At 37.0% G+C, this 14858-nt stretch overlaps 1 protein-coding gene across 4 annotated transcripts in view; it reads right to left on the minus strand.

The window, feature by feature from the left end:
- The window catches only part of dgt6 (dim gamma-tubulin 6), a 248962-nt gene that overhangs the window by 69174 nt on the left and 164930 nt on the right, over window positions 1-14858 (minus strand). For 3 of the 4 annotated variants that reach the window (XM_090406343.1, XM_090406342.1, XM_090406340.1), the window contains exon 13: window positions 5388-5517. In XM_090406343.1, the coding sequence (XP_090262469.1) occupies window positions 5388-5517 (130 nt within the window). The remainder of the gene's footprint in view (window positions 1-5387; window positions 5518-14858) is intronic. The other variant, XM_090406341.1, reaches the window with a different exon arrangement.

A 14858-nucleotide genomic window follows, 5' to 3' on the forward strand; every position in this document is an offset into this window, starting at 1 on the left:
GAAGATGCTGCATATACCAGCAAAATATCTGTAATATAAGTTAAACAAATATTTTCTTATTATTCTGTGTTGTGAATTGTACTATTAAATATAAACTGCCAACACATAAGCCTTTCTACTTGATTATACAAGGTCTGGCAAATGAAGAATTCAGCTGTGAAGGAAGCATGGTTAGAACAGAGGTTAGAAGTTCTGTTGACAAGGCTTTTAATAACACTATTGTTAAGGGGAGGAAATTTTGTGTATGTACTTACCTGTCTGAGTGGGTTTTCAGTAAACTGAGAAAAAAACGTGCCCTTGCAAATATGTGCAATTAGAGTACCTAGAAAAGGCAGACTATTGTTATTTTTTTTATTTTTATACTGAATTTGATTCTGGGGTGTTAGTGTTGAGGTGGAGGAGGAAAAAGTAATGTGTCTAAGCCATGTGGCTAAATGGAGAACACATCATTACGAGGTCTGACACAGAAAAAATGAGACTGTGCTGCTCTCCAGCCAAAAGTATGCAGGTTTGAATCCCACCATGGGGATGGATGTTTGTGATTATCTGTGAAAACACTAGTGGTGGTGGGCGGTAGATGGTGCTGGTGTAGATGATGATCGTAGTTTGAGAATTGGGTGGAGACGGAGAGTTGAAGAGTATGTGCCCTCCCTCAATGAGTCTTTGGACTCCCTGGAGGTGTCACGTAATAATATCATACATACTCCGTATGATATTATTTTTGCTGACCTGGTCGGTCGAGTGGTTAGCGTATCCGCTCTCCAGCCAAAAGGCTACGGGTTCGAATTCTGCTGTGGGCATGGATATCTGTGCTGGTGGTTGGCGGTAGGTGGCATTAGTGTAGATGAAGGTAGTTGCGGTCGGTGAAGACAGAGTTATAGAGCAGGTACCCTCCCTCAATGAGTCCTTGGACTCCCTGGAGGTGTTATGTAATAATCTCTTTTTATTTAACAAATTGAGAACATCAACTATGATTTCCTTCAAAATAGTTCCCTTCTGAGTTGACACACAGTGCATCCGATGCTGCCAATGTTCAAAGCAATTCTGCAGACCATCTTCTGAAAGGCTGTTGAGGATCTCCGTCGTTTTTGCTTTCACTGACAAAAAATGGGTTCCTTTGAGCACCGACTTGATCTTTAAGAAGAGGTAGAAGTTGCAGGGAACCAGGTCTGATGAATAAGGTGGGTGCTCAAGCACAGTGATGTTGTGATTAGCTAAAAACTTCTTCACAGACAAAGCATTGTGGGCTGGCACGTTGTCTTGGTGCAAAATCCAACCGTTTCTCCATGATTTTGGTCGTTTCTTACTCACGCATTCATGTAATTTCGTCAAAACGTCAAGGTAATACTACTGAGAACCTACTCTGCCATTACAATACCCTGGATATCAAACAAAACAATCAACATGGCCTTAAACTTTGAACAACTCATGCATGCTTTTTTATAAAGCACGCATGAGTTTCATCACAAGTACCGAATTTAACAAATCTGGTTTATCCTTAATGCGTTGCAAAAGGTCCAAATGCAGTTTTTTGCAACATTCTTTTTGTTCATCTGACAACATTTTCGGAACCATTTTTGCACATGTTCAATTCTTCTGTTAAAATGTGCCTAACACTTTTCCTGTCCAAATGAATTTTCTCAGCTACAGTTCGAACACCCAACCTTCTGTCTTTCTGAATCGCATCTTGTACTTTTTTAATGTTCTCATCGGTAACTGCTGCGTGCGTGGGCGGCCTAGGCAATCGTTATCTTTCATGCTTTCTCTGCCTTCCGAAAATCGTTTGTGCTATTCAAAAACGCATGTACGAGACATGCACTCTTGACCATAAGCCTCAGTCAATAATTGAAAAGATTCTGTCGTGGATTTCTTCAGTTTCACAAGAAACTAACTCGCTGTTCACTCTTGCACTCCAACATTTTCTGACTGAAGATATTTTCTGACCTTCCGAAAATCGTTTGTGCTATTCAAAAAAGCATGCACGAGACATGCACTCTTCACCATAAGCCTCGGTCAATAATTGAAAAGATTCTGTCATGGATTTCTTCAGTTTCACAAGAAACTTTAACTCGCTGTTCACTCTTGCACTCCAACATTTTCTGACTGAAGGTAAGAAAATGTCTATATTTGAGCACTCATCCACTCGTACTGAGTAAAGCAATGGAGTTGAACCTTGTCTCACACAGTGACAGATTAGAACATGCTCTGTAATTATCTCTTTGTCTCTCTCCCCTCTCACAGTCTGTTCCCAAGCTATAGGGTTAGTCTCATTTTTTTTTGTGTATGTTGGACCTCGAATATCTTAATATAAAGTCTGAGAAAGATAGCATCAAGAGCACATTTTTCAAAATCCTCCATATAGAAAATGGCTAGAGAAAGGTAGAGCCTATTGCTGTATACTTGGGCAGCATCCATGTCTTTTAACTAGTGCAAATTAAGGTGACTCGGGATGCCAAGGATTACATTCCTGTAAGCTCTCAGGTTTACTTACGAGTTTCTACAAACATTTGGCATTGAAATCATCCACTTTGCCTACGTAATTTTACATCGCCAAACTGAAGCCTTTTGGCTCTTTCTTTAGTCATTAAATCGTGTTAATACATAACAGAGACAGAGGGTGAATCTTTAGGAGAACAGATAAGTGCAGCCAGTTTACAGAAAACCCACCCACATAAGTAAATAACACAAAACTTTCCTAACAATGTGTTGTTATTAAGACCCTTTTCAAAAGAACCTGAACTTCTGTGCTAGGATTCTCTTACAGCTGAATTACCCTTTATCTGCCAGACCTTCCTGTCCAATGGCTAGAATGCCAGAAAGATCAAAATACTTGTTCCTACATCTCCTCACATCTGTCCTCTCTCAATATACAAAATTACAATAATGCTATTACTATTCCCTACATCTGACACATCAGAAAAAAATTGCTAGAACTTTAAATATCTGTGCACTGCTGTCAACCACAGCTGAAGCTGGCTGCACTTATCTGCTCTCCCAAGGATCCACCAATCCCTCCCCCCATTCCAGGCATTTACAAGGTTACTTGTTCTCTCGGCTTATATTATAATAACACAGAGTCCTGAGGCTCTGTGTTATCCCCTTAACTTTTTAACATCTACGTGTATGACTTACCACATACCAGCTCAAGCAAGTATATGTACGCTGATGACTTAGTGATCCTACATCAATCTACCTCCTTTGCCAACCTGGAATCAACCTTGAACACAGACCTGAAGCAGTGGTGCTTGAAGCCAAATCCAACAAAAACTGTGTCCACAGTACTCCGCCTGAACAATGCAGAGACGAATCGACACCTCAACCTTTCTTTCTGTAGAAAAATGGCAGAACATGAGCTTCACCCGAAATACCTTGGAGTGAGCCTGGACAGAAGCCTAACCTATAAAAGGCACATCTAACCTGTCCAACAAAATTAAAACGAGAAACAATATCATTTCAAGGCTTGCTGGAACAACCTGGGGTTGTGGTGCAGAGAAGTCCAAAGGTCATCTGCACTAGCCCTCGCATTCTCTGCAGCAGAATATTGTGCCCCTGTCTGGAAAAGAAGTGCACACACTAACATTATAGACACCCACTAAACTCTACCATTCGCACAATTAGTGGGACAGTGAGAAGCACCCCTCTCTCCTGGTTGCATGTCCCATCTAACGTTGCTCCACCAAACATACAGAGAAGACAAGCCTTGATTAAAGAATTTAATAAAGCAATGAGCAACCCACTCCTGCAGCTGCACCAGACTCTCATAAATCCATCTAGTCTTCACCTAAAATCTAGAAAGCCTCTCTGGTCCATGGACGAACTCTTCAGCTGTTCAACAATCTCCCAACAAACGGCTTCCTGGTAGAAGATCCCTGTGCTCTGCAGCCTGGTTTTGCTCTTCCTAGGAAGATTTGGCTATCAATCAACAGGATCAGAACTAACCAGGACAGATGTGGCTACCTACATAAATAAGGACTGTTAGACCACCCTTATTGTGATTGTTCTCCGGTGCTCAGACGATTACTCATATTGTGTACGACTGCCCAAGACACCAATTTCATGGTGGTGGCCTACAGGACATCCACAAGATGACGGATGAGACCTTGGATTGGCTTTCCAGACTGGACACTAACCTGTAGTTGGTATGGTGGTGGCGGTGGTTATGGAGGAAACAGAAGATCAAGGTCCCATTTCACCACGAAGACGTTATTCTCGAAGTTGCTCTCATAGTCTTTGTTGAAGTATCAGCAAAACTCCTCCTCATGCTAGAAGATGATGCAAAGTGAAATGGATTTTCTCTAATGGATCAAGATTTTCACACAAGTCAAAACTGCTCTCTAATAAAACCTCAGATACAGCTACATTTGTGTTGTGATGAGAGAAAATGCAGTCTTGTCATATTTGGTGCAGTAGGATGATAATTTTCCCTGGGTATTTATGAAATGACCTTTTACATGTTAAGATTTTCATAATTTGTTTCAGGAGATTGCGATTGTACATTTCATTTGCCAGTTTCACAAGGCCATGTGCGTAAATAAATAAATCATATTATAGTCAAAATTAGATTTTACAACATTTGACTTGAACATAAATATACTACCTTAACTATAGTCAGGTCTATGCCTTGGATACCTTGCACAGAATAAAAAAAAAAACTGTTTGCTACAATAAATACAAACTTGACTTTTCTAAAAAGTCAAGCATATTTAAAAACATCAGCAGCATATTTAAAAAACCAACCTAATCTAAACAAATATCTTCATGTTAAACGTTCCAAGATTTCTGTAACTTTAATTCTTAGAGCTCCTACAAAACAGCTAAGTCAAGTTGGACCCACAGAAGACACCACTTATAGGACTTTGGCTTCCAGTCTAACTTTTCAACTTTGTTGTGTGTGTGTGTGTGCACGTGCATGCGTTTACAATTTTAAGATAGTATCTCTGATGATGTCTTATGACAGAGGAAATACAAGATTGCTACATAACTGTACACTGACAGGACAACCATTATCCTTGACCCAATGTCAGACTATTTAAATCTAAAACGATCTCTACATCACTTTCGTTATTACTGTTGCCTACCTAGTTTACAATCATTACATAAGTGATGTAAAGAACTCAATGAATCAGCATAAATTACACATTTTTGGTAGTGGTTTCCTTTTATATGCACAAGTGCAAACCGAATGGCATGCAACTTCTATATAATTACTGCAATCAAGTCATCTCCAATGTAACTGAGATACAAATTAATGATAATAGGCAAAGTTTCCATTATAACAACTATTTCTTCAATCCCAACAGATTTGTTACAGATGACTGAACTGGAAATGAAAAAAAAATAATAATAATAATTAACACTAACATCTGTTTTATTCATAGATGACATACCATAAATCTTACTTGAAGGAGGTGTTAGCTGCAAGACTTTTCTGGCCAAACTGGGTGATGAAACCTTCCTTGAGACAAGGGGAGAGTGCAATACAGATGGAGAAGGCAAAGGGAAACAGAAAGAACATTCCTGAAAAAGAATATAATTAACTCATTAAGGAGTGCTGAATTTCTTCAGCCTAAACAGAAAACTTTCCAAAATATATCTGTTCAAACACAAAGATGCACTCCATTTCATTTACATATTAAGCAAAATATGTGTATTACAACAAACTGCTTTCCATTAGCTCAGCTACATTTCATTGGGGTAGGGTAATGAATCCTGTTTCATGGTTTGCTCTCTCTGACAAATGCATGCATTCTCTGGCCAGTCTGTTTTGCAGTTGAAAGAATCCAAGTTTACTGGCTCAAAGATAGCACAGGGTCATAGTGCCAAAGGTTACAACAGTACTGAAATTAACAAAAGCCAGTAATAAAGAAATAAATTAGTCAATAACAAGTTATGTATAAAGTGCAAATTTAGCCGTATATACACGTAAATAAAATTTATAATCAAAATGTATTCGTATAAATAAATCATTTTTAAAAAGTTAAAAACTAATACCACTTCATACAACTTATCTGAGTCTAATAAGATCTGCTGAGGGTAATGGCTCAGACAATATAATAAAAAAAATTCCTTTTTTTTTTGCACACATTAAACAACTGCACATAGACAAACAAGTGTGAAACTTCCTTAGTTGGCACAGGGTAATGTCAATATTCATGCCAATAGCTTGAATAATCTCTTTAACATGCATATCAAAGGGATATGCGACAGTCTGAGGCATGTGACACTGAGTCTCCCAAAACAGAAACGATAAGTCCACGTAGAATGCTTTGGAAGAGACTATTTTTAGAGCATAGTTAAGAGACAATTGTTTCTTTCTGAGTGACAGCAGGTTCGTTTACTTTGACAAAAGATTCTCAATAAGCAAATTATGACACTTGTTTGAGAAGCACTAGTAGCTATCCATATTCCCTGATGCATATTGACAGAATCCAATTGTCAAGCTACTCTGCACTGCAAAACCTCAGACTTGAGAACCTAAACACATGACGAAGATGAAGCAATGAAGATCAATCAGAAATGTCAAACAGCATGTCAAATGTATGAACTGATCTAGCAATGTGGTCTCATTTCCTTTAATTACAATGTGGCTGGGAATTCAGCACAACTGATCAAAATTAAGATTCTTCATTTTGTACGACAGTTATAAAACCTCAAAGCACTGGATGTGGATTATACACAGGAGAGGGAATGGCCTGTAAAGAATTTAATGAGTCTGCATAAATTACACACTTTTGGTAGTGGTTTTCTTTTATATGCACAAGAGCAAGCTGAATGGATGCAAAACTCTACTGTATAATTACTGCAGTCAAGTAAGATCTGGTTAGATATAGTAATGTCAGGAAACACAGCAGCATGTGCAGTCAACTGATGCCAGATCTTGAACTGTCAGCATAGATGGGCAAGAAATCAGAGAAGACTGCTCTATGTACATTTAACAATTGCATGTAGACAGATGGAGTATGAGACTTCTGTAACTGACAAAGTGAGAGGGTGCAGAAAGGAATGCAAACCTGCCATTGAGGAATGCCGTTATGTTTGATGCAGATAATGTCAACATTCCTGCCCAATAGCTTGCATAATCTGTTTGCATACTAAAGGAACATATGTTAAAGATGCCAAGAAATTATATTCTTAGTTTCATCCTTTATCCAAGTGTAAGCAAACAAAGTTTGAACATGAAGTAGCTTCATGACAAGGCAACTCATATATAGAGGCTAATGACGTCACATCAATTACCTTAGTATTCCATAATGCGACGCACATATTCTTACAGACATTATAGGAAGGGTTACTACCCATACAAGTTTCGACCTTTATTGAGGTGAAAAAGTAAAGGGGTGCTCATCATAGGCCTAGAGTAGTTAGTATATAGGGGGTGCAAGAGAGCCTGATAATATTAGTAGAAAGAAAAGACAGATAGATGGTATGAGAGAGAGAAAGATCTCAGTTTCTTTTATATCATATAGCCAAAGGCTATCAGTTTTCCTTTTTCACCAATCTCATATAGATGAATGACCAAAAGACCAATTGAAACTAAGATGGAATTATTTAAAAACCTCTCATAGAAAAAATAGACAGAATTTTATCTCCCATTAGTGAACATTGCACAATGTGGGTGGTCTACACCATCTAGTGATAAATTTGATATCTCCTAGAATGCTTCTATATAAGTACAAAAATCGTCTGACTGACGATAAAATTTCCACAATATAATATTATGAAGCATTTGGATGTCATATTACTGGTTTTCAAATCCATGTTTCTTTCTAGCCTTCCATAAATCGTATTTTAATTCATTAATTATAAAAATCAAAATTCTCTTCCCATTGCTGACAGGTGGTGGATACTGCAAAAAAATAAATAACCTGTTCTCTTGTAAGTAATGGAATGTCCAACATATTACATAATCTGTTCCAAATACATAGGGCAAGAGGGCAGCTGCAGAATACATGTTTTACTGTTTCCAATTAGTACAGATGTCACAGATTGGATCTCCAATATTGAAGTAGCTCCATTTGATAGTATTGACTGGAAGGCGGCGATATGCAATTCTCCAAGCAAGATTCTTCCTGTTAGGGTATCCTTGGAACTTCAATAAGTTATGAAACAAAGTGTTGTCAGTATCTAACTGTGGAAGTTCATGGCAAAAGAGATTAAAGATTTCTTTATACCAAATTTTACTTTTTAATGGAAAGAATGTCAATGCCAGTGTTGTAGCAGTCGTAGAGCTAAGCACAGAGTGGTGTAGTATTCAGGAACAATCTCAGCTTTTGAACCTTTATAATCATCTACTCCAAACAAAGGAAGATGAAAACCCAAGTAGTACTGGAGAAGATCTGCACATGCGTGATTAGTCAATTAGTGCAATATTTTATGCATTTTTGAAGCTGTATTGCTAAAATAGCAGAATTTTAAGACTGGAAGCCTAAATCCTCCATGCTTCTTTGATAGTTATATGTGATTCCTTTTGAAGAAATTTCTTTTTAACTTCTTGGTATTGGCTACATCAAAAAATTGTGCAGGTTTACTATATAATTGCTTCAGCTTCTGTGATGTCTATAATATTTATTATGTATAACTGAGCAAGAAAGATTATGGTTTTGAGTATTATGGCTTTAAAGAAAATGAAAGTGGCCCTATTTTCCAGTCTAAGGTTTAAAAGTTCTTGAACTGGTAATAATGGGTAAGTGGAGAAGGGGAATTCCAAGTATAATGGGGGGGGAAGGGATATCTTAGGGGTTGGTCCAAAAGGAATGCCTCCAGGATCCAACTTTCCAAAAACTTTTAATTTTGTCTTGTCTGCATTAGTAGTCAATCCACTAATCTTGCTGAATTTTTCCAAAATACCAAAAATGATATATATGGAATCATTATCCTTCAAAGTGCCCAACTACATCATCGGAATATGCTAATACCATATTTACCTTCATAGTTGAAGGAACTGTTATTCCTTGCACAGCATGTGTATTGTCGACTTCCTATAAGAAAGGTTCAAGAACCAGTGCAAAGAGCAATGGACTAAGAGGGCAGCCTTGCTTGACTCCTTTTCAAATTTTAACCAGGTCTGACAAGAACCCATTAACTAAGAGTCAGGTAGTTGAATTGGCATAGGTTCATTTAACAACAGATAGCAGCTTTTTACCTATACCAATTTGCTGGAGGACGTGGAATAGAAAGGGTGTCAAACATTATCGAATGCTTCAGTAAAGTCTACTGATAGCACTGCCATTGACTGCTTTTTCATATGAACTAAGCGGATTAGATCACGTAGCAGAAACAGATTAAATTCTACTGCTTGGTCTGGAACTCTGTACACCTGTGTGCTTTTAATTATGTATCTTGTTCCCACTTTGAGCCTGTTATTAATAATGGAAAAAATATCTTGTACTCAGTATTAGATAGAGAAATAATCTCCAGCTGCTGATCAAGGTGTGATCTCTATTAGGTTTTGGAATGGGCATGGTATGGCTTACTACAAATTCACTTAGTATGTGTTTCTGATGAGAGAAACAAATTAAATAGTATAACTAGAATGAGAAGAATAAAATCCCAGGACTTGCAGTAAAGTTCTATACCTAGACCATCAGGTCCTGGCGATTTTCTTGTCTGACATTCTTTATAGGCTGTGGTAACTTAAGATGCTATAGGGGTCTGTCAAGCCCATCTTGGATATGAACAGGAAAGCCATTAATGTTCCAAGAGTTATAACTGCCAACTACTGTCTTCAAACAGATTTTTGTAGCATTTTTGAAAGGAGTCAAGGATGTCTTGAGCAGTGGACATGTCTTCATCATCAATGCAGATGTGAGTGATAGTCCTTTCTTTGCAGAATTTAGTGAATTGTCTATTGAAGAATGCAGCTGAAGGGCTATCAGCTAAGTGCTGCTGTATTCTTATTTTAAAATTTTTCTTCTATTTGTTTCTGTCTTTCCATTTCTATGTTAATGTTTCTAATGATGTTACTACATTCTATTCTTGGTTTGTTACAAACCAGCTTCTCTCTTTATATAGGTCTTTCAACTTTTTTCTTTTGAGGAAAGTCCTGTTCCTTTCCCCATTCCATCATATTGTTTTACTGTTTGAATTTTAACCACATATCACAATTCCAGGTAACATTATTCCAAGTTAAACAGAGGGTATGGAATTTAGTTAAAAAGATGAATGGAAAATTTGGTGGAAGTCTCCATGGTCCAGAACTGATCTACTTCTGTGCAGTGGAACTTAAGTAGAACTGGTTATAATCTGACATGTTGACATCAAAATGCTTTATCTGAATTATCCTATTTATAAGGGAAGAAGAGATACAAATTCGATCAAGACAGGTACCAATACCTTGATTCATTTTCGTGTAAGCCTGGAGATTAGGATTGCAAAACCTCCATATTTCTACTAGTTGAGCATTGTCGAAACATGTTTTTAACTGCATATCCCACTTTTCCACTCCTGGAAAAGTGGGATATGCACAGTACAATTCCAGTCTCCAGCGGTTATGATGTAGTGGGCACCATATAAATATGACTCCAATTCCTGGAAGAATTGGTCTAAGTGTTCCAATGGATGAAGTATAAGCATTTATAAACCTGATTACACATTCACAGTATTTCCCGTCTATTGTTACAATTCTCCCTTCTGCATCCTTTTGGATATTACAGAATGATCCAAGGAAGAGGTTAAAAATAATAACTCCTACTTCAGCCCTGTTAAATCTTCCAAAGCTCTAATAAAAAAGAAGTGGATATCTACCTATTAAAGTTTATCTTTATATCTGCAGAAGTATGTTTCTTGGAGAAATAAAAAACCTGATATTATGGCATAGCATAACTTTCCATATAGTTTCTTGCTTAATTTGCCTATGGAATCCTCATACATTTAATGAGGCAATGCAGAAAGGAGATGCTATGATTAGTGAAGTGTCAGTGGTAAATCTTTAACTTTTAGATTTTGGATAAACCTGATGAGGTCTTCAATCTGTGAAGGAGCAATTGTGTAGCCTGTTTTTTATAAACTGTTTTCCAGTTTTTTTCCATTATTTCAATTTCATACCTATCGTTCTTGATTTGGAAGCTAATTATTTTCATGTAGATGATAATCATATTGAAAAAACTTTGAATCAGTAAACTTTATTATTTTTTCTTTAATTTTATTTCTTGCTTTTCCTTTATTAGCATCAGACGGTTCTTAGTTCATAAACTTTTCTGAGCCTGAAGAGTTTGACAATCTGCAACCTTCTCCAACTTTACATTTTTTATTACTTTTTTTCTTGTAGATGTAATTCCTTTTTTAATTATTTTTTTGTTTATCCTCAATTTTTTTTTATTAATTCGCCTTTCCTTTTTGTTGAGCTTGTCTGCATATTAAGTTCTTTCAGTTGTCTTACTTGCTTTTCAGTTTCTTCTCCAGTTTCTCCTTGTAGAAGAGTTTCATGATTTTGCATTTCGTCTTTTATCTGTTCAGTTGTTATACTAGATTCATTATTGATAATTTCAAATTTTCTGAGGTTTTGGAATTTTGGGACTAATTTCTAGCTGATATGGTCATGTACTTTGTGATTTTACTGATTTGGTCATGTACTTTGTGATTTTAGTTTGTTTAAAAGCACCATCTTTACTAGACTGAATTGAAAGATCCAGGAAATCTTTATGCCTCTGATATATCTGCTGTTCTAAATAGCTCTACCGGTGCTCCCACTCTTTCAGTGAAAGTTGTAAAAGGACATACAATGTTCAGAATATAGAATGTTCTGAACATTGTACAAAATACAATGTTCAGAACTTTCGCATTTCTGACAGGGTTTGAGACACTAATTAGCAATATGTCCAATCTCCGTGCAGTTGAAACATTTAAATTTGGAGCGGTTACCACCCAAGTGATCGTATGAACCACAACGCTGGCAGAAGTATGTTGGCATTTTAACCTTTGAGGTCTCATCATCATTGGAAACCAAACCCAGAAGTGATAACAAGGTTGAAGCGATGCAGAAGTCATATTTCCACATACAGGGTGTCCCAAAATTCATGCAAGATTTAAATTTAGCGCCATTTGTGCGGTAAAGTGTTGCCAACGAGGAAAAAAGACAGCGTGACAGTTCAGGGTTATTAAAAATGGAGCACTACACGAAAGAACAACGCATTTTCATTGTTGAGCAATATTTTAAAAATAATGAAGGTTTGGCAGCTACAGTTCGCAATTTTCGTACAAAATATGGTCGGAATAGTGATTTAACTTCATCAACTGTGAAAAGATTAATTAAAAAATTCAAGGAAACTGGATCAATTAGTGATCTTATACACTCTGGCCGTCCTTCAACAAGTCGTTCAACAGAAAACATCGAAGCAGTTCATGAGAGTGTTGCTGAGAGTCCAGGAACATCAATTCGGCACCGTGGTCTTGAATTGGGCATTTCGAGAGGCTCTCTACAGCGTATTCTCACGAAAGATTTGCATCTTTATGCTTACAAAGTTCAATTGACTCAAGAACTGAAGCCTACTGACCACACACAGCAAAGAGAGTTCGTTGAATGGATTATGGAACAACGTGGATGCTTATTTTTCGAACAAAAATCATCTTCAGCGATGAGGCTCATTTTCATCTTGATGGCCTCGTTAATCAACAAAATTGTCGCATTTGGGCTTCAGAAAATCGACGAGTGATTGTTGAGAAACAAATGCATCCACAATGTGTCACCGTTTGGTGTGGATTTTGGGCTGGGGGCATCATCGGTCCATTCTTCTTCGAAAATGCGGCTGGTAAGGCAATAACAGTTAATGGTGCTCGCTATCGTGACATGATAATCCAGTTTTTTGTGCCTAAATTGCAAGATATGGATGTGGACGACATGTGGTTTCAACAAGACGGTGCCACATGCCATACAGCCCGAGAAACAATTCAATTACTGCATGAGTCATTTCCTGGTTGTGTAATTTCCCGTTTTGGTGATCAGAATTAGCCGCCCAGATCATGTGACTTAACGCCGTTGGACTTTTTTTCTTTGGGGTTTTTTAAAGTCTAAGGTTTATGCCAACCACCCACGCCTTGAAGGAGGAAATTGAGCGCTGTATCAACGAAATTCAGCCACATTTATGCAAAGCGGTCATGGAAAATTTCGACAAAAGAGTGCGTATGTGCTAGCAAAGCCGTGGAGGCCATTTACCCGTTATGCTATTCCATGCATAACCCTATACTGTATACTTTATAATCATTAAGAAATTACAATTTTTAATTAAAAACCTGTGTTTTCTATCAAAATTACTTCTTGTGTGAATTTTGGGACACCCTGTATAAGTAGCCAAAAGGTGTCACACCTTATTAAAATACTCTGGATCAGAGATAGATGTCGAAAGTTTTTGTTCAAATTGGTTATATTATAAATTAAAGATGCCAAAGAATTGTATTCTTGGTTTCATTCTTTATCCAAGTCTAAGCAAAGTTTACACTTGGATAAAGTGTAAACTTTGCCTACCACCACAAAGTTTGCACATGAAATAACTTCATGAAAGGACAACCCATATATATAGACTAATAACTTCACATCAGTTACCTTAGTATCCCATAATGCAACACACATATCCTTACAGACATGTATGTGATACCAAGGTGATTACAGACATGGTATGACACCTTTTGGTTACTTGCATATGGAAATGTGATTTCTGCATTACTTCAACCATGGTATCACTTCTGGGTTTGGCTCCCACTGATGAGATCTTAATAAAAGTCTAAACCAGTATGGGTAGTCGCCCTTCCCATAATGCATACCCCCCCAACTGAGAAAATGATAAGAACTGGGTAGAATCAGGAAGAGGATCTAAAAAAAGCAACTCCAATAAACATAACCTACGAAGTGGAACTGCAAAATGGCCAGAATTTTAGGCAGAACTGAATACTTGGATTTTGGACCACGGAAAAGCAGACCTTTCAGTGTCTACAAAAATGATTATTCATGAAGCAAGAAAGATAGCCACTAACAGAGGGATCGCCAACTTTACTGGATCAACATCATGGTGTTCAAGATTCATGAAGAGAAACCAGCTATGTAAGCGGACTAAAACAAAAATATCACAAAAGATGGCAGCTGAATATGAAGAAAAAATTATTGAATTTCATTATGTAAATTCATTATAATATTCAGTGATAAAGTTTTTTCCTAAAAAATGTGTGCATCTTATATGCCGGCAAATACGGTAGTTGTTTACCAAATGAGCATTCACAACAACTATCACTTCTAGCAACATATTCTACTCATACATCACTCTCCCAACAAAAAATTTGACTTCATAGCCATGTTAGCCATGCTTTTTCAACTTCTAAGGGGGGATGACCATCCCCTTTCTTCTCTCTCATCCAGTCATGTATCAGAAAACTTTAGTAGCTGCTCTATAAAACTCCTTTGGTAATGAGATATGCTTATATAATATCCCCTCTTTTTCACGTAAGCTCTGTACACAAATTTTCAGTCTATCCTCAATAGGGGCATACTGCAAACTAGTCATCATTTTGGTCACTAGCTTTGCATGTAACACTTTCATATATCTCAAACTTAAACAACCAAATATGAGCATAATATGCAAATAAAAGTTTGCACATACAACTGTAGCAGAAGTTTTTGGATTCTAAAAGCTGATTGCAAGTTGCCTTAATTACTAATCACTATAATGAAAACAGTTCCCACATGCTAGAAAGCATATACTGCTTTACATCATTATGTATTTAAAGAAGTGAATAATTTTCTTAAATTATAATGGAGAATAATAAATCCTTCTAGATTAGTACTTTCTAATATAGCAGATAGTTAAGTCAACTTGTAATAAAAACTGTCCTCAGAATACCAATTAATCATAAACAGTACTCATATTTGTAAA

Source organism: Typopeltis vanoorti, chromosome 16 (assembly GCF_054136105.1).
Source record: "Typopeltis vanoorti isolate ZY-2024b chromosome 16, IOZ_Tvanoo_1.0, whole genome shotgun sequence".
NCBI classification, from domain to species: domain Eukaryota; kingdom Metazoa; phylum Arthropoda; class Arachnida; order Uropygi; family Thelyphonidae; genus Typopeltis; species Typopeltis vanoorti.